Source organism: Myodes glareolus, chromosome 6, assembly GCF_982192425.1.
Source record: "Myodes glareolus chromosome 6, mMyoGla1.1, whole genome shotgun sequence".
Taxonomy (NCBI): Eukaryota; Metazoa; Chordata; class Mammalia; order Rodentia; family Cricetidae; genus Myodes; species Myodes glareolus.
Window position 1 is genome coordinate 117,953,365 of NC_142031.1, and position 19,785 is coordinate 117,973,149.

The 19,785-nt window shown below is 41.1% G+C and overlaps 1 protein-coding gene across 3 annotated transcripts in view; it reads left to right on the forward strand.

Moving 5' to 3' along the window:
• Nucleotides 1-2,673: 2,673 nt before the first annotated feature.
• Nucleotides 2,674-19,785, forward strand: part of Ube3c (ubiquitin protein ligase E3C) — a 95,886-nt gene continuing 78,774 nt past the window's right edge. The window contains exons 1-2 of one of the 3 annotated variants that reach the window (XM_085691087.2): nucleotides 2,674-2,983; nucleotides 17,950-18,003. In XM_085691087.2, coding sequence (XP_085547213.1) covers nucleotides 2,918-2,983; nucleotides 17,950-18,003 — 120 coding nt within the window. In that variant the 5' untranslated portion in view covers nucleotides 2,674-2,917. Of the gene's footprint in view, nucleotides 2,984-9,228; nucleotides 9,250-17,949; nucleotides 18,004-19,785 lie in introns of those variants that run through there. The other 2 variants (XM_085691088.2, XM_048440171.3) reach the window with 2 other exon arrangements.

Genomic DNA, 19,785 nt, shown 5'->3' on the forward strand with positions numbered 1-19,785 from the left:
GTGTGGGTCACCTTGTCACATACATATTTTTGTGCAACCACTATCACATCTAAAGATTTTCCTGACACCAGAGACCATTGAGTTCTCCTCTGCCCTGTCCCCAACTCTCTCACCATCGCTCTGTTCTAAATGGAATCTCAGTACCAGAATGACCTTTGGGGACTGGTGTTTTGGTCAGTGTGACCTCCTGTCCTCAAGGGCCATCCAAGGTGTTGTGCAATAGTTACTTTCTTTCTGATGTTTTGGTTGTTCCCAGATTTGGGCAATTACAAAGCTACTACATGTGCCATATTCAGATGTAGTTTCTATCCTAGCCCTCCTTAGGCTTGGACAAATGTCTAAGGGAGTAGTTGCTGGCTCATGTGGTAAGACTGTGGGGTTACATCTTTATTAGAGAAATCACCGAAGCGTTTTTACAGGCAGTTCTGCATTTATTCTGTGTTCTCAACAGAAAGAGAGGTCTGTTTCCATGTCCTCCTTACGGTATGTGTTGGTGTGAGTCTTCATGTGGTTAATAGGAGTGTGTATCTATAGGATTTTGATCTATCTCTTTCCATGGCCTTTTCGTCATTTATTCAAACACTATTTGGGGCCCTGTTACTTAGTGCTGTTGCCAGTATAGCACTAAGCTTGAGGCTGGCAAGGTTTAGAGAGAAAAGTGCTTGCCATCAAGCTTGATGACTAAACTCAACCAACTTCTTGAACCCTTGTAGCAGTAGAGAACAGACTTTTAGCAAGCTGTCTCTTGACTTTCATGTATGCTTATACACACGGACGGGGTGGGAAGTAAGTTAGAGCTGGTGAGATGATGCAGCAGGTGAAAGGTAAAGGCACTTGCCACCAAGAGTGACTGAGTTTCATTCCTGGTGCCCATACTGTGGATGAAGAGAATCAGCATTGACAAACCGTACCCCGACCTCCACATGAACACCACGGGTGTCTGCCTCTCCCCTCCATGGACACTAAATACACGAAGATGTCATACTTTATTTTTTAATTTAAAAAGGGCTTGCCTATCGCGGCGTGCACACTTTTAATCCCAGCACTTGGAAGAAGGAAGTGGAAGGAGGATCTCTGTGAGTTCCAGGCCAGCCAGGGCTGTACAGTGAGACCTTATTTCAAAAACAAGCCACAAATAAATAAACTAGACTGGAGAGATGGCTCATCAGTTATGAGCACTTGTTGCAGGGGACCCTGAGAGCCAATGCCCTCTTCTGGCACCAGGCACACATGTGGTACACAGACACTCATGCAGGCAAAATACTCATACACATAACATAAATAAATCTTTTGAAGAAAAAAATCCAAAAAGATAACATTCTCAATCATGTGTGTATGGTATATATATTATATATGTGTGTATATGTTATATATAATATACACATACACATTATGTACATATGTATAATATGTGTATATTATAGAATATACACACATTATCATATTGTATATTCTATATATTTATGTCATGCATACACAATACACATAACTTACATTTGTATGCTCACAGAACATATAATATATGATATACATACTATCTATAGGACAAACACGTGAATATTATATATATTTCATATATGCCTTGGCATGTATTTATGTATTTGTGTATGTTTATCAAACTCTATGTATGTGCATATTGTTTTATGCGTGTGTACATGTGTATATACATATGTATATATATACGCACGTGTACATAATATATATTTATGGAGCTTTGTATGACATGTATGTGCCTATTTGTGTTGTATATGATGTAGATTTATCTATATTGCTCTGTGTATCGTTATGTTTGTGCATATGTAATAGTCTATGATGTTTTTTTGTTCATGTATATATTAGATATACGTTCATGTATATAAACGTATGGATATGTTAGGGTGTTTTTTTATGTTGTGTATTGTATCTATGTGATGGCTTATACATGCATTTATGTATATTAAATATTCATATATATTGTGTGATATATGTAGTATGTTGGTGTATAACTTTTTTCTCGTTATGTAAGTGCATATTTGTGTATCTGTATGAGACTATATCTTAAATTTACGTGTATACTAACTATATATTCATGTATTATGTAGTGTGGTATAATTTGTGTTGGTGTGCATTTTAGTTTTGTTCTTTTACTTTTTTTGCTTTGTTTTGTTTTTCGAGATTGGGTTTCTCTGTGTAGCTTTGGAGTCTGTCCTGGAACTCTCTCTGTAGATCAGGCTGGTCTCGAACTCACAGAGATCCTCCTGCCTCTGCCTCCCGAGTGCTGGGATTAAAGGCGTGCGCCACCACCGCCCAGCTCTTTTGTTATATCATATATTATTCGTCTCTGTCTGGGTCATGGTGCAGATTCTCAGCGTTAGTAACCTATTCCCGCACACCTCGAGTTCCTTTGCTGGGCTTTCAGTCTCCGGAACGTGCGCGACCCCGTTGTTGTCGCTTGGGGGCTCGGCTGACGGCGTGACGCACGCACGGAAGGGTGGTGCACCCCGCGGAGCCGCGCACGCAGGCGAGCCCGGGGGCTGCCGGGAGGAGCGCCGTGCTATTGATGGCTAGCGCCGGCGCTCACGCTCGCGGGGGCTGCTGGGAGGAGCGCCGAGCTATCGATGACTGGGCCGCGCACGTTCCCGGGGCCGCGCGCGCAGTGCAGGCGGTCACCATCTTGGTTCCGACGGCAGCGCGGTGCAGGCGCGAGTCGGGGAGCCCCTCGCTCGGCGGTGGCGCGCCGTGGAGGAAGCAGCGCGGACAGGCCGGCCTCTAGCGTCGCCGCGCTCGCGCCCGCGGGCAGGGCGGAGAGCGCAGAGCCGCAGGCGGGGCGGCGCGGGACAGCGAGGCCGCGACCCTGCCGGGCCCCGCCCAGCCCGCCGGGCCCGCCCCCGGCCACTCCGCCGCCTGCCGGGCCGCGCAGATGGGATAGGCAGCGAAGATGTTCAGCTTCGAAGGCGACTTCAAGACGAGGCCCAAGGTGTCTCTCGGGGGCGCGAGCAGGAAGGTGAGGCGGTGCGGCCCGAGGTGTTAACCGAACCCGGGCCGGAGGCGAACGCCGGCCTGTCAGCACCCGGGCGGTGGTGCTCGTCGAGCCGCCGAGGAGCGAGCTCGGGCTGGGCGCTGCTGGGGCGCTGTCCTGACAGGTCCCGAGGAGCGCTGCCGAGCCGCGGAGAGAGCGACCGGGTGGGTCATTCATCGCGACCTCGCCGGGCCAGGGGCCGCAGTTTTGACTTGGAAATACACGTGCACCGGCAGTCTTTGGCCTGGGCGTTACACGGTTAGCTGTCCAGCTGTGCGACACAAGGTCGTCGTCGTCCCCTCCGTCCTTTAAAAAAGAACTCTTTACGAGCTGTAAACGTGACATACCCGCTCATCTCAAGCTTAGTGTGCCGTTCTCTGGAACAGCCCGGGGAAGAGAGTCCCTCGTGCCTCTGAAGTGTGTGTGTGCGGGGTGGGGGGGGGCGGGAGGCAAGTAGGACAAGGTCTTCGGAGCCAGCGTCTCGATTTAGCCTGTCCCACTCAGGGCATTTTCCAGAGTTGTGCCTGCCTGAGACCTGGGGCCGGGTCGCATCTAGATGTCTGGTGAAGGCGGAATGACACTGCCTAGCATTCTGGACGGTCTGAAGGAGGAAGGCAGCCGACCGAGTTCTAGGCAGAGTCCGGAACCCAGACAGAATCCCTAGAGTTCAGTTAAGAGGCTTTTTTTTTTTTTTTTTTTTTTTTTTTTTTTTTTTTTTTTTTTTTTTTTTTTAGTTTTAAGCAAGTCTTATTAAAGAAGAAGTATGTGTATGTTTGCTGTCATATATGTATGTGCACCACAGGCTTGCTTAGTTCCAGCAGAGGTCAGAAGAGGGCTGCAGATCCCCTGGAACTAGAGTTAAGGACAATTGTGAGCCACCATGTAGGTACTAGCAACTAAATCCAGGTCCTCTACAAGTGTAGCAAGTGATCGGAACTGCCCAGCCATCTCTCCAGCTCCTTAATGTAAATTCTTTCCAAACTTTATTATTATTGTGTATGAGCAGTGTGCTGGACCATTGCTCCAGCCCCAGCTCAAAGGATTTTTATGTGGACACATCCATACATAAAGGATCACCCCTTATTTCTGATAAAGAATATTCCTGGCATTTCTATCCATAGTAGTTCTTATCGAAGGTGACTGCTTTTCTGACTTCTGTTAACCACAGGTCATCTCCCCCCCCCCCCCCCCAGGGTTCCTCTCTGTAATAGTCCTAGTTGTCCTGAAACTAACCCCTGTAGACTATGCTAACCCTGAACTCAGAGATCCACCTGCCTCTGCGCTGCCCCACCTCCTGGGATTAAAGGCGTGTGCCACCACTGCCCAGCTACCACAAGTCAGTTGTAACTGTTGTTGAACTTGGTGCAAGTGAGGTCAGATGGAATGGGTGCAGCTTGATCAGCCTTGCCTCTTCAGCTCGGCTTTGTTGTTGTGTTTTGTTTGTTTGTTTTGAGACAGGGTTTCACCGTTTGGCTTCAAACTCAGAGATCAACCTGCCTCGGCCTCCCTGAATGCTGGGATTAAAGGGAGTATCCACCACTGGTTTAGGTATGTTTTCGATAGATCCTCCCATTCCATTGTGTCCCCGTTGGTCCAGGAAAACACAGTTAACTCATTCTGATTTTCATGTGTGCTTTTTGCATGTGCCTTGGTGAATGGTGCTGGTGAGCTGAGTCACACCTTACACATGTTTTCTGCTGGTGTGCATTGCCTGTTTGTTTCTTAGCTGATGTGCCCACTATCCTGCCCCCAGCAGAGTCTGAGGGCACCAGTGGCTCATATCCTTACCAACATGTGGTATTGAGAGTCTTTGGAATTTTGGCATTCTGGTAGGTTTACTTTCTTCATGTTAAAATTTTATTTGCAATCTTCCCCTACTTGAGCTTAGTGGAAAATTGGATTTTTTTAATTGAATAGGTCTTTTCCTTTTTAAAAAGTTAAGTGAATATTTTTATGTTTATTATCTGTAAAGGGTTTATGCTGGAAAAGTCCAAGACTTAATGAGTCTGGGGGAGGTAAGACTTAAACCTTGAAAAGTTAAAGAGTGGTGTACTAATGACTTTTTTTATTTCCTTCAGGCTGATAGAAAAATGCAGAATTGGTTGGCTTGGTCTAGAAAGGTGGGAAGAAACAGGAGGATTTTGAAGGGATAATTGAAAGGGTTTGAAGTAGTTGTTTGCTGGGTTCCACTGCTTCAATTCTACCATCTACATATATTTTGTTATATTTGAGACAGGGCATCATTCTGTAACCCTGAATGGCCCAACACTCACTGGATAGCCCAGGTAGGCTTCAAACTTAAGTACAATCCTCCTGCCTCTGCCTTCCAAGTGCTGGAATTATCAATAGGAATGTAGCAATACACCCAGCTATGAGTCAGTGTTCTGACATCAGGATACATCCTGATGGCACAGTTTATTTGGCAGCTCTTTGTGTGTGTTTATGTGTGTGTATAGACTATCTTAGTAGTCATTTGATTGTAAGTACACTGAAACTAGTGCAAAAAAGCGAGCAAATAAACCATGAGAGGCATGATGATATTTCATAGAATGTATAAGCCAAAAACTGACCAGTTTCCATGTTACCAGTACCAAGATAGTTTAGCTCAGCCATCCTCCTTGAGCTGCATTCTTAATCTGTATATAGGTTCTGTCCATTTGTTTCATTCTAGCCAGCTAGTAGTCATGTATGACTTCCTGGTTGACTGCCTTGATCTCCATTCCTGAATCTCTGGAGAGGAAATCTGCTTGACTGGGTCATGATTTCCATTTGTAAGCTGAGTTCCAACTTCTGAGGAACAAGGAGAGGGAATCTTTGGGCACAGATTATTCTAGGTGTGTAACCAAGCTAGAAGATTTACAGAATAGGCTTGAGAAACGAATGCTGAAGTTAATGTGGTGTTCAGGCATGTGTGGAACCAGAGGAATTCTGGATAAACATATAGGTTTGGGGGATGTCAGTGAACTGATGGCTTAGTTGCTGACTCAACTTTGGACAGGAAGGATTACAGATACACCTATACACCTACCTTGGAGATCTAAGGAGACTGATATCTGTGGGCCAGAGGTGCTGAATGGTGCCTCCAGATAACATCATAGTCTAGATTTGGAACTGGAAAACTGGTGACTGGAGAGTGTGCCCCTTATGGTAGCAGGAGCTGAAGTCAAGACTTGCAATTTGATGAGAAATGGAGGGAGTGGTGCAGTGCCTCTCTGTAATAGACCAGAAGATTGGATGACAGGAAAAAAGAATTTGAAGCCTAAGGAAGATTTGGGTGATAGGGCATTTTGACCAAGTTTTACAGAGTGGGATAAAGCAAGGAGAGGGGAGACAGGGTGTAAAAATACAGGGGAAAGCCTGGAAAAACCAAATGTATATAGTTTGGAACTACTTTCGGATTGAAGATGAGGATGGATATAGATTTAAAAGAGTTGTAGTTAAGAGGAATGGCTTTAACATTACTTTTGCAAGTTTAACATCATCTTTGCAGTTTTCCATAGCTACTTAATCTAATAGTGGCAATAAAATTATAATCACTTCAGTGTTTGTTCATTGCTTTATCTTTTAAAGCAGCTTTAGGCTACAGACAGTGGAGCAGGTGGTAGAGTTCCTATGTGTTGATGAGTTTTTTTTCCTGTGTAGTATTGTTAACTAAATTCCACAGTACTCTGACAAATGACTACTATAATGATCTAACCCTAACCAAGCATCATACAGAATAGTTCCCATTGCCTTTGAACCCCATTGTTCTTTGCCTAGCCACTGCCCTCACTCTCCTTACCCCTAAAAACTTCTGATCTTTTTCTGTCTGATCTTTTTCTGTCTACATAGTAATGTTGCTTTTTCCAGAATGTTGGAATCATATGAAACACAGCCTTTCAGAATGACTTCTTTCGCTTTTATATATGTTTTAAGGTTCCTCCATATCTTGCTAGCCTTATTTATTTGCTTGTTTGTCTATCTGTCTGTCTATCTATCTATCTATCTATCTATCTATGAGTTTTCAAGATAGGGTTTCTCAGTGAAACAGTCCTGTCTGTCCTGGAGCTCACTCTGTATACTAGGCTGGCCTCAAACTCACAGGGATCCACTTACCTCTGCCTCCCAAGTGCATTAAAGGCATGCACCACCACCTGATTTTTAATTTTTAAATTATATTTATTTTATGTGTATGTGCATTTGTGGGCATGTGAGTGCCATAGCACTCCTGTGGAGGTTAGAGAATATCTTATGCAAGTCAGATCTTTTCTTCCACTGTGTAGGTCCCAGGGATCAAACTCAGGGTGTTAAGTTTGGCTATAGTACCCACTGAGTCATCCTACCAGCCTGCATTTTGTTTTGTGTTAATTAATGGTATTTTATATACATATATAAAGGTATATATTTTTAAAGAGTGGTTTGAGGTTTATAGAAACATGGGTGAAAACATAAAGTTTTTAAATATTCCTTCTCACTTCTTACTATTTACTATAGTTTTGTTTCTGTTATTGTTATTAAATATTTTCTGTGGTTTGACTTTTGCATATTGTCTTGTTTTGTTTTGTTTGTTTGTTTTTTTAAGACAAACTCTCCCTATGCAGCCTAGGTTCACCTAAAACCTGCAGCAATTCTTTAAGCTGCTCATGTGAACCACCCCACCTGACTCTGCAAATTGGGTTCTTGCACTTAGCAATCTGCTTGTCTTTTGTGGCTTGATAACTCTTCTATTTAATATTATTTCATGGTATGTACCAGTTTGTCTTACTCAGCTGTTTTATAATTTCAAATTTGCTTTCAAATTTTGGGCAGTTATGAATAAAGCCACTCTAAACATTTGTGTGTATATAAGTTTTGAATTGGGGTAAATACCAATAAGTACCTTTTTTATTCTTGCTGTTTTTCAATTCACAGTATTAGGGACCAAACCCAGAGCTTTGAGCATGATAGACTGTTTGACTGAGCCTTATCTCCAGTCCCTGGTTTTCTGAAACAAGTTCTGATATTTAGCCCAGGCGGACCTTAAACTGCTGATTCCTCTATGCTGAAATTATAAGCAAGTGCTAGGATTGTAAGTGTGCATCACCACACCTGGCTGCCATCTGTATGTTTTTGTTGTTGTCTGGAGGCAGAGGCAGGTCAAATTTCTGTGAGTTCAAGGCCATCCTGGTCTACAGAGCGAGTTCCAGGATAGCCAGGGCTGTTACACAAAGAAACCCAGTGTTGAAAAACCAATATTTTTTTTCTTGAGTGTATATAGTCTGAACATTAACTCTTCATCAGATACTTCTTTCTATCTGTATGCTGTTGCCTCTTTTCGTTGATAGTTTTGTTTGCTGTACAGAATTGTTTTATTTTATAGTTTTATTTATTTATTTTGGGTGTCTGTACAGGGTTGTGTAGCACTGTACTAGAGGGAGGGTCAGTGAGACATGGAAAATAAACAACTCACAACTCTGAAACCTGTTAAGATTCACAGGGTTCCGTCCTGTTTAAGGCTATATAAACAGTAAGGAGATTGTTCAACTTGTTGTGTGGCTACATGTCCTGTAGAAAGCTCCAGGGATGCCAGTTTTGTGAGGGTTCATGATGGGACAAGGTTTTTAGTGATGCGGCTATCTTTAAACTGTCCTTACTCTGTAAGTGATCCAGCAAACTAATTGGTTCATCAAGTTAGACTTTGGTGAAATTGTTTCTTTGGTCTGTTGTGGGTGCCCAATCTGCAGTGAATAGACATTTGTTCAGTCTCTCCAAGAAAAGTTCCACAACGCAGCGTATATTTACAGGGTAGTTGTGTATACCACAGTGGATGTTTGGAAGTTAGAAGATATCTATCTACCTTAGTTTGAGGCAGGGTCTCTATTGTTTTTGCTGACTGGCTGTGTATTCCAGCCCCCTTTTATGTACAGCCCATGTATATAATCCTGTTTGTCCACTATTTTTTAAAAGACTTTAAATTTTTTTAAAGGATTTATTTATTATGTATACACTGTTCTGCCTGTATATGTCCCTGCAGGCCAGAAGAGGGCACCAGATCTCATTAATGGTGCTTGTGAGCCACCATGTGGGTGCTGGGAATGGAATTCAGGACCTTTGGAAGAGCAGTCAGTGCTCTTAATCTCTGAGCCAACTCTCCAGCCCTTTAAAAATTTTTTATGTGTATGTTTTCCTAGATGTACGTTGTATGTGCATTATGTGTGTGCTTTGTGACTATGGAGGTTAGAAGATTTTGGATCCTATGGCACTGGAGTTCTGGATGGTAATGAAACATGAAGGTACTGAGAACAAGAACCAAACTTGGGCCCTGGTGTGGGGCAATGGTTTATATTCTGTCAATTATATTTAAATGAATGCTGATTGGCCAGTAGCCAGGCAGGAAGTCTAGGCAGGACAGCCAGGCAGGAAGTAGAGGCAGGGCAACAAGAATAGGAGAATTCTGGGAAGAGGACACAGTTCTTTCCCTGCCATAGAAAAAACAAGATGTGACTGTCCCACTGAATAAGGTACTGAGCCACGTGGCTAACACAGATAAGAATAATGGGCTACTATAAGTTATAAGAGTTAATAAGAAGCCTGAGCTAATGGGTCAATCCGTTTATGACTAATGTAGACCTCTGCATGATTTTCTCTGAGACTATACAGCTGGGGGACCTGGTGGAATAGAAAACTCAGTCAACAGGGCCCTCCTTGAGAACAAGTGCTTTTATTTTATTTTATTTATTTAAAAAATTTTGAGACAAGCTTCTTCTTTAGTCCTAGCTGTCCTGGAACACACTCTGTAGACCCGGCTGGCCTGGAACTTACAGAGATCCACCTGCCAAGAAAGGTGCTCTTAATTACTGAGTATCTTTCCAGTCCCAGTATTCTTTCTTGTAAGGACTATTGTTTCTTTTTTTTTTAATTTTTATTTATTTTCTTACATGTAGTGCTTGAAATGTATGTTTGTGCATCACGTGCGTGCTTAGTGCTTGCAGAGCCAGAAGAGGGCATTGGATCTCCTAGTATTAGAGGAGCCTCAGGGTATTTTCTTTGGAGGATACTTGCTTGCTTCTGTTTCCTTGTATATTACACTAGACAATCGTTGCCCTCAATTGTCCTTTCTGCAGGATTCTCTCTTTCATTGACTCTTCTGTGAAGCAGAGCTGTTAGTGTCTAGAGGAAGCGATTAAACAGAACCCACTATAAACCAGGATGCTTGAGCCCTGGTCTGCTCACGTCCAATATGGCACAGAACTATGCAGCCTCCTTGCTAGTAAGCTCTAGTAACTGGCAAATAGTTTGGTACCTGAGTCATCTTTGTGTTGTGAAACCATTTACTACAAAGGGTGAAACTGTCAAAAGTATCCTGGAAACTGGTCTGTAGTTTAACTGTGTGCTTTTTAAATTTTTTTTAATTCTTTTTTTTTTTGAAACAGTCTCACTGTGTAACTTTGGCTGATTTTGTGCAGAATGTTTTGCTTGTGTATGTTTATTTACCACATGTGTGCCTGGTGCCCAGAAGAGAATGTCAGATCCTCTGAAGTTGGAGTTATTGGATTATTGTGAGTAGTTGTGTGGGTGCTAATATTGAACCAGAGTCTTCTGGAAGAGTAGCCAGAACTCCTAACCACTGAGACTTTTCTCTAGTCCCTGAAACTATAATTTTTGATAATGAGAAAGCCATACTATTGTGAGCTTTCCTTGTTTTAAACATTTCTAGGGCCAAGGAGATGGCTCAGGAAGTGGTATGTAAAGTACTGCTGCACAAGTGTGAAAACCTGAGTTTGGATCCCCAGAACCAGTGTAAAAATTGGGTGTGATGGTACATGTGTGGAGAACATGGGCCTATAGCTGTAAGGTGCTCAGCAATTGGGATGTCCACACAAGATTTGTCTTTTGAATAAGCTCAGTTTATTTGCACAAACACTCCTTATACTATCATGCTAATATAAAAGTTAAACAGGCATCTCATCAAGTAGGGACAATTGTTTGGGCAGAAATGCTATAGGGTCCCACTGGGGAATCTTCTCTGGCGAGGGTGCTTCAGACACTTGCAGGCTTGACCCTTTTCCTCTGTAGAATCCTTCAGTTGTAGCAAGCTGGGAGGGTGGTACTGGTAGAGGTTCTTTGTGGGTCTAGCCCCACAGCACCAGAAGTTCAATGGTCACCACTCAGAGTCTCAAGTTCTCTTGCTGATGGGTATCAGTTCAGAGTCTAGAGAAGCTGTTTCTTGGGAGTAAGTCTAGAGACCGTTAACCAAGTCACTGGAAATGGCTTTTAAGTTGTGTTCTTATAGCATGCCTGTAACTAACCCTAATAATGGGGGAAGAAGGGACAGATGAATCCACAGGACTTGTTGGCTAGCTAGTCTATCAAAGCAGGGAGCTCTGTGTTCAGTGAGAGGCCCTGTCATGGGAGGGAGGGAGGGAGGGAAGGAGGGAGGGAGGAAGGAAGGAAGGGGAAGGGAAGAAGGAAGGGAGGGAAAAAGAAAAGATAGAAGTAGAAGAAGATACCCAAAGTTGATCTGGTTGACATATGTGCATGCACAGGAGAGTGTATTTGCATGCATGTTCACAAACATATAACCTATACATATTTCCAATTTCTAATTAAAAGTATGTGAGTGTTTGCAAGTTGTGGTATTTGTGTGAATTTCAAAGGACATCTTTTGGGAAGTGGTTCTGTTGGGAATGAAGCTAAAACAAATTCAAGAGAGTAGTGAAGGCTGGGTATGGTGGTACTTAACAGTACTTGGGAGGCAGAGGCAAGAGTATTTCTGTGAGTAAAAATAATAAATAGCAGGTAGATCTTTGTGAACTTGAGGTCATCTTGGTCTTCAGGGTTACACAGAGAAACCTTGTCTTGAAAAAAACTAATAAATAAATGAGTTCATTAAAAATTTTAAAAGCAAGAAAATAACTAGTTTACATGGGTAATATAATTCAAACAGTGGGAAATAAAATTGTCTACTTATCTTTTCACTCTCCTCCTCTTCCGTCCCAGTTATTTCTTTATTTTAGACTTTGTTGGCAGAGGCTGCTTGTTTATTTTTTCATTCCCAACTGCTCAGACCCAAAACAGTCACACAAACTATATTAATTGTAATACTGTTTTGCCAATAGCTTAAGCATTTTTCTAGCTAGCTCTTATATCTTAAATTAACCCATTTCCATTATTTAATATTTTGCAACAAGGCTCGTGATTTACTGGTAAGGTTCCCAGGCATCTGTCTCCTTTGGCGACTACATGACATCTCTCTAACTCTGCCTTCTTTCCTCCTGTATCTGCTTGGAATTCCCACCTTATTTAATTCTGCCCTGCCAGTAGGCCAAATTAGTTTTATCCATTAACCAGTGGTTCACAGCATACAGAGGAGAATCCCACATCAAGACTTGACTTGTAGACTTTTCACAGCCTTTCAATGCTGTCATCTGTTTAATCATGTAGGTGTCCACATTCCTCTACTTGTTTACAGCAGTCTGAAGCTCCTTGAGCCCCTCTGTCTGTCTCTTCCCCCTAATTCAACTGGGAGAATGGCAAGGTCCACTTCATTCTTCTGAGTGGCTCTGGGATTGGCTGCAGTGAATATTCCCACTGCTGATGGTTTAAATGCTCATTAAAGTTGCTTTCAACATTGATTAGTTTAGGTTCTACGTGTGTGTGTGTGTGTGTGTGTGTGTGTGTGTGTGTGTGTTTTATTGACTAGTCTGAAACTTCCTGTATATAGACCCAGATTGTCTGAAATTTGTAGCACCCTCCTGTCACAGCTTTTTAAATGCTGATTTTTTAGGTGTGTACTACAGACCTTGCAGAATTTTCCCCTTCTCTCTAATTCAAATAATACTTAAGGAATATTCTTGTGACTGTCATTACTGTCAGTAGGTTAAGTTTCCTGGAAGTGAAACTTCTAAGTACGTAGTTTTGGATTTAATAGGTATTTCTAAGTTATGAAACTGAGGAAGTTATGTCAGAGTATAAAAGAGCCTCTTCTTCCTATCTGCCCTGTACATTGCATTTGTTAACTTTAAATATCCTAAACACATGTTAGAAATAAGTTCAGTATCGTAAAAAAAGAGACCAACAGACTGGAGAGATGGCTCAGAAGTTAAGTGGTCATGCCTTCAATTACCAGCAACCACATGGTGACTCACAACCATCTATAATCACATCTGGTGCCTCTTCTGGCGTGTAGGTGTACACACAGAAGACTGTATACTTGATAAATCAATCTTAGAAGAAAGAAAGAGACAACCATTCCAACTGAAGTATCTGGATGAAACAGACTGTACTCCCAATCAAGAAGGTGTGCTCTGGGAGAGCAGACATACACCAAGACAGGAAGTACATTTGATTTTTATACTAAGGAAGGTGGTGATTGTCTTTTCCTAGTTGACTGAAGTTGGACCTCACTATTTTATTCATTTGACTAGTCTGAAAAGAATTGGTGCATGGGAAATAGAGGAAGGGGAAAGGAGTCATTGCTCCTAAGAGAAAAGAATTACTGCTTCGGGCCATCAGATTTCTAGAATGGAGCAGTGGTGGGCCTTTGAGTAATCAAGTTTTACTGGGTGGGGAGGATTAAAATATTTGCAAGTCTTATAAGGCAGTGGAGACAAAAAGATCTTAATTCCTTGTCCTACCTACAAGTTTTATAGTATTAGAAAAGACTGTTATTTCTTTATAAGTTTTCATTCTTCCATAAAATAAAGTTGAAGTTCTTGTACTTGAAAGATTTATTTTCACTGGGCAGTGTAGTTTACACCTTAATCTCAACACACGGGAGGCAGGCAGATCTCTATGAGTTTGAGGCCAGCCTGGTCTACGGAGTGAGTTCTAGGACAGGGTTGTTACACAGAGAAACCCTGTCTCAAAAAAAAAAAAAAAAAACCCTAAGAAAAAAGGTTTAATTTCTATTTGGTGCATATACTTTTGCTGATTTTTCCCTTTGATTGTTGCTTTTCATATTGTTTCTTTTTTTAGATTTATTTATTTATTATGTATACAGTGTTCTGCATGCATGTATGCCTGCAGGCCAGAAGAAGACACTAGATATGATTATAGATGGTTGTGAGCCACCATGTGGTTGCTGGGAATTGAACTCAGGGCCTCTGGAAGAGCAGCCAATGCTCCTAACTGCTGAGCCATCTCTTTAGCCCCTTCTTATTATTTCTGAGTGCTGTAACAAGTCATGTTTGTGGTTTTACAAATATTTGTTTCTGTTTTGTCTCTTGTCTTGATTATTGGTTATGACTTGCTTTCTAAAAAAAATCTGAATTCTGTGATCAAATTTATCATTCAAAGCTAAGCTTTGCAACTGTTTTAGAGAATGTCATCCTCCACATTGAGATTTTTAACACCTAGTAGTGGTGGTTTGGTGATGCAGCCACAGGATGGAACCACATATTACTTTGTGGATTCTGATCGGAATTTTTGTCTGCTGTGTTCCAGGCTGGTTCATTTTCAGCAGCATGGTGAAATTGTACTTTTACTACTATGAGTTACTTTGGAAATTAGGGTCATGCCTGTGCTTTTTATCCTGTTGACTGCTGAACCTGATACCAGTTAGATATTAAAGGAAAATAGAACTTTTTAAAGTCTGAAGGTGAAGATGGTTGTGTAAACACAAGTATTGATTATGACTAGAATGGTTGTGTATCTCCCTCATTTCTGACTCTTTGGAGGCATCTTTTTAGTCTGTGTTGTAAACTTGTTATCTTCAAAGAAAAAACACAAGTCAACAAGTAGACTGAGCTTTTTAAGCAATTTTTTTTGTTTTTACTTTTCTAATGTAGTGACTGAGAGAATGAACTTGTCCTATTATGTACCCCAATTCCAGCAGAAGTCACCCTCATAGGTTTTGTCTTGCAGCCATTTCAAGACTTCAGTTGGATCCCATTGAGCTGTAAAGGTTATGGATGCAAAATTGCTAAGTGGGTAGCCTGCTCCCTGAGTTAGGGTTGGAAGTGATAACTAGTGACAAAGCAAATAAGAGAGCCAACGAGATTCTTTCCTCTCTGATGACACAATTGCAGTCTATATATAGACAGGACCAGATTGCATAGACCCTGTTCTCTAAGGCAGACAGTTGATCTGGTCTCTGGGAAGGAGCAGCCTGTGATAGGTTGGATCTTTACTGAATAACCAAGGCTTCAAAGACTTTTCTAATCCCTAAACTAGAGGAATCTATTGTTGACGCGTGACCAAAGCATGCTGTGTGTTGGCTAAACAAGAGATCATGGTCTCCCATGCTCCAATATTGGAAAGTATCCAAAATCAAATCTGCTTTTCTTCTGTAGGCAGCATTCCTGATCTTGATGTACAGGAACGTTTTATCAGTGTCAGCGCATGGAGTGTCCACACTGGTTAGATGCAGCTCCAGACTTGTAAAGGCAGGCACCTGCTTTTCTTTCACACTGGAAGATGTCAGAGCCCTTCTTTGTCCAGGATTTCTGGAGTGTAGGGTTTGTCTGATAAGTATTGTTTTTCTTTGTTTTATTTGTTTTAGTTTTATTCCTAATCCTCCTATCTCCCAAGTGCAGGTATAGTACATTCTTTATTTTTAAAAATTATTTAGGTGCTGGAGTGGGACTTAACAACTTAGTTGGTAAAGTGCTTCTCATCTAAGAATGAGAGCCTGAATTTTATCCTTAGTCATGGTGGCAATGAATGAACTTAATCCTAGTGCTGGGGAAGTAGATACTGGAGGATCTCTAGGACCTGCTGGGCAGACAGTTTAGCCAAATCAAGGAGCTCCAGGTCCTAAAGGGAGACCTTTAATCTACAGAGGCAGATAGATTGCTGTGAATTCAAGGCAACCCTGGTCTACACAGTGAGACCCTGTCTCAAAACAAAACAAGAAAACAAGCAAACAGAAACCCTAAGGTGAACAGCTCCTTCAGAATGATATTTCATAAAACCCTTAAAATTAAATTTTCAGGTTGTGGTGGTACACACCTTTTATCCCAGCACTCAGTAATCAGAGGCAGGTGGACCTCTGAGTTCGAAGCCAGGTTGGTGTACAGAGCGAGTTCTAGGACAGCTAGGGGGTACATAGAGAAGCTTTGTTTTGAACTCTCCCAAATAATAATAATTTTAAAATTATATTGCAAAATGTAGTGATGTGTACCTTTGATCCCAGCACTCAGGAGGCAGAAGCAAGCGGATCTCTGAAATTGACGTCAGCCAGAGCTACAGAGAGAAACCCTTCCTCAAAAAGCAAGCAAACAACAAACAAATAAATAAATAAAGGTTGCTTTTGATTGTAATGGAGTTTGAGCTGAAGACTTCATACAAGTTAGAAAGGCTAAGATATTTCCAGCTGTTCCCACCAAACTTTTAATTATTTTTTTTTTTTTTTTGATGATCTCACCAAGTTACCCAGACTGCCCTTGAGATTGCCCTCCTAAATAGCTGGGATTATGGGCCTTTATCTGGTTTAAAATGTAATCTTAAAGGTAATGTATTTTGTTCATGTGTTTATCACAAGTGTTATACATTTTCCACCATAGAGATGTAAAAGTCTTTTCTTCAAATAAATGCATGTACTTGCTCTTTGGTAAGATTATCAGAATAGTCACATTGTGTCCTCTATGTTGTTTTGAACTGGAGTTGACAACTCTTGAACTTTTATTTCTGTAATGTTTCTCTGATTCCCGGGTTGATATTTACAAGGTTTCGTCATTGTGATTTGTCATCTTTCCCTTGGTAATTATGATATGAGAATGAGGCCAGGGAAATGCTTATTCTTAAACTTTGGGCAACTGGTATTAGCCTGCTTCAGTGGGTTTTATCTGCAGTATTTACTGCCTGATGCTTAAGATTATTCTGTCTGTGGGTTTTTGCTTTTGTTTTGTTTTGAGACAGGGTTTCTCTGTGTCACCCTGACTGTCCTAGAACTCGCTCTGTAGACCAGCCTGGCTTCGAACTCACAGAGACCCACCTGTCTCTGCTGGGATTAAAGGCATGTGCCATCACCACCTGGCAAAGACAAAATTTTTCCCCGCTGTATTTATTCAGTTATTTGTGTAAGTATGGTGTCATGGAGATAGACCTGGTCCTATGGATTAAACATAGCATCTATTGTTATTGCGTAGTGTTGCTTGAATCATGAGAGAATGTTAGAAACCAAAACTGGTAGACAGGATCAAGACAAAAAAATTAAGCCAGAACCTGTTAAGGATGAGTGTTGGTGGAGGGCAATAAATACTGTGTAGGATACTGAGTGGGCTTTGGAAGCAGGTGAAGTCCACTAATAGAAAGCTTGTTTAGTTAATGTTGTACCTGTATTGGTTTCTTGTTGATATTCTGGTTGTGTAGGGAAGTCAAGAAAGAGTATACAGACAAGGGAAGGTCAATTTGAAGGACAGTTTTAAATTAGAGACTATTTTTGTAGCTTTTTTTTTTTGTTCAAAGAGTTTAAAAGGCCAATTTCAAGAACAACTTTTAGTGACAATAGGGAATCCTTTAATAAGTTTAAAGTAAATTGTGTGACCTTTGGACATGTGTTAGATAAAGGCACCCCCACCAACTATTTATTTATTTGTTTATTTATTTATTTATTTATTATGTATACAGTGTTCTGCCTGCATGTGTGACTGCAGGTCAGAAGAGGGCACCAGATCTAATTGTAGATGATTGTGAGCCATTATGTGGTTGCTGGGGTTGGTTGTGAGCTACCATGTGGTTGCTAGGAATTTAACTTAGGACCTCTGGAAGAGCAGCCAGTGCTCTTAACCATCTCTCCAGTCCCTAGATAAAGGCTTTTATTTGAAGATTTCCATGACAAAGCTATAGTTTTTCTTTAGTTTGCATATTGTTGGAGACGTTTGATTCTATATACTATGTGCTTTGTGTCAGTGTATATGCTGTCAGAAAAAGCTGGGACTATTAAGTAGATCTTTGGGATCCCTTTTGGGCCAAAACATTCTGTAATCTTTGTATGATAATGTTTTCAGGCTTGAAATTATAGTCCTTATCTTGTCTCTCTTTGGATTTAGGAAGAAAAGGCTTCTCTTTTACATCGCACTCAGGAAGAAAGACGGAAGAGAGAGGTAGGTAATGGTTTTGACTAGTCTGTAAATTACTCTTTACAAACCCTTTTCTGCAGCATTTTTTTTAAAACTTTGTTCAACAAGTGCATGCATGTATGTTATGTGAGTTTTAACTCTTGGAACAGTTTGGGGTTATGTTAAATTTTACAGTAAGCTTTTCATTTTGGAACCACTGTAGGAAAAGATAAAATGGGCTTAAATGTTGAGTTCATATTGAAGAATATGGGGTTTTGGTTGCCTTTTTTGTTTATAAGAAGTTTTCCAGAAGATCTAGAAAGCTTTAATGTACAGTATTCATATTTTTTTTTTTATATAAGGAGAAAACTCAACTTTAAGGTACTTGTTAAGACAAGTTTATAAAAAAGATGAAAGGAGCTAATGCCATTCTGGTTTTTTGGGTTTTGTTTTTATTTTTTAATGCCTGTTTCCTGCCAGCCTAGCTATGCCAAGCTGATTTCAAACTCCATTTTCCTGCTTCCTGGATTATTGGAATTGCAGTTGTATGCTATTGTATCTTATTTTGATGTTACATCTTTTGGGGATAGTTAACTTAAAACAACTTTAATGGTTAATTATAACATACTATAAGACCTTGCTTTTCTAGATATAAGTTTTGGGTCTTGTTATGTTACTTGTTTGTTTATTATTTGTATCTTTAAAACAGAGTCTCTTTATATAGTCCTGGCATGGGTCTTGTTATTTCTGGGTAGCCCGGCTGTCCTAGAACTTGCTCTGTAGACTAGACTGACCTGAAACTCCTAGTTCTGCCTATCTACACCACCTCCCTGGGTCCTGTTATTTCAACAACTCATTCCTGCATCTAATAGATGTCTGGGAGCTTGTGGTTTGTCAGGTACTGTTGTGTTTGCTGGATACAGATCACAAACAGTAAACAAGACCCTGCTCTGTGGTGGTGAGTCCTGCGTGACAGCCAAAAACTAAGATGGTATTGAGAGCTGTTAAGACAGTAGAATCATGGCTGCTCACTGAGGAGGTCAAGATGGATGGGCACTGGAGAAAAGGGCAGAGTGGGTGATACTGAAAAACTAGAGGTTGCTGCCGTTTAGGATCCTCTGCCTAGGGAATGGTACCACCCACATGGAATGGGTCTTTCTACATCAATTAACAAGACAGTTCCCCACAACATATGCACAGTCCGACCTGTTTTATTTAATTCATCATTAAAATTCTTCCTGGTGATTCTAGTTGTGTCACGTTGACAGTTAAAATTAACTAGCTCATGAACTAATGACATTTATGGTCAACTAAATTACTAGAACTGATTTAGCTTAAAATTTTAGGGAAATTTCTGTACTTTTAAAAGATAAAGCCATTCTCTGTGCATTCCTGGTAAGGGGACATAGCAATAGCAGAAATTAATTTCCAGCCTCATCACTATTGACATTTTTGGCTAGGACATTGAGCTGTGAGGACTGTCCTCACAGTAGCATTTCTTCTCTCCAGTTACGACAGATCACCAGTAGCGTAGCTAAAGTAGCGCTCAGTCAGGAAAGGTGTTTCCTTGTTGGTGTTCTCCACTGTCTGAGGAAGTTCTGTAGTATGTCCATTTCTTTGTGTTTATTTTTTTCACATATCTATAATGGGATTGCAAAATGGTTGTAACCATTTTGGAAAATATTGTCATAGAAATGTTAATTCACTCCTAGGTTTATACTCAAGAAATGCAAGCCTATCTCCTTCAAAAAAGGTGGACATAAGTTTCTATAGCAGGATTGTTCATAATAGCCCACAGTGGAAACAGGACAATTGCCAACCAGATGA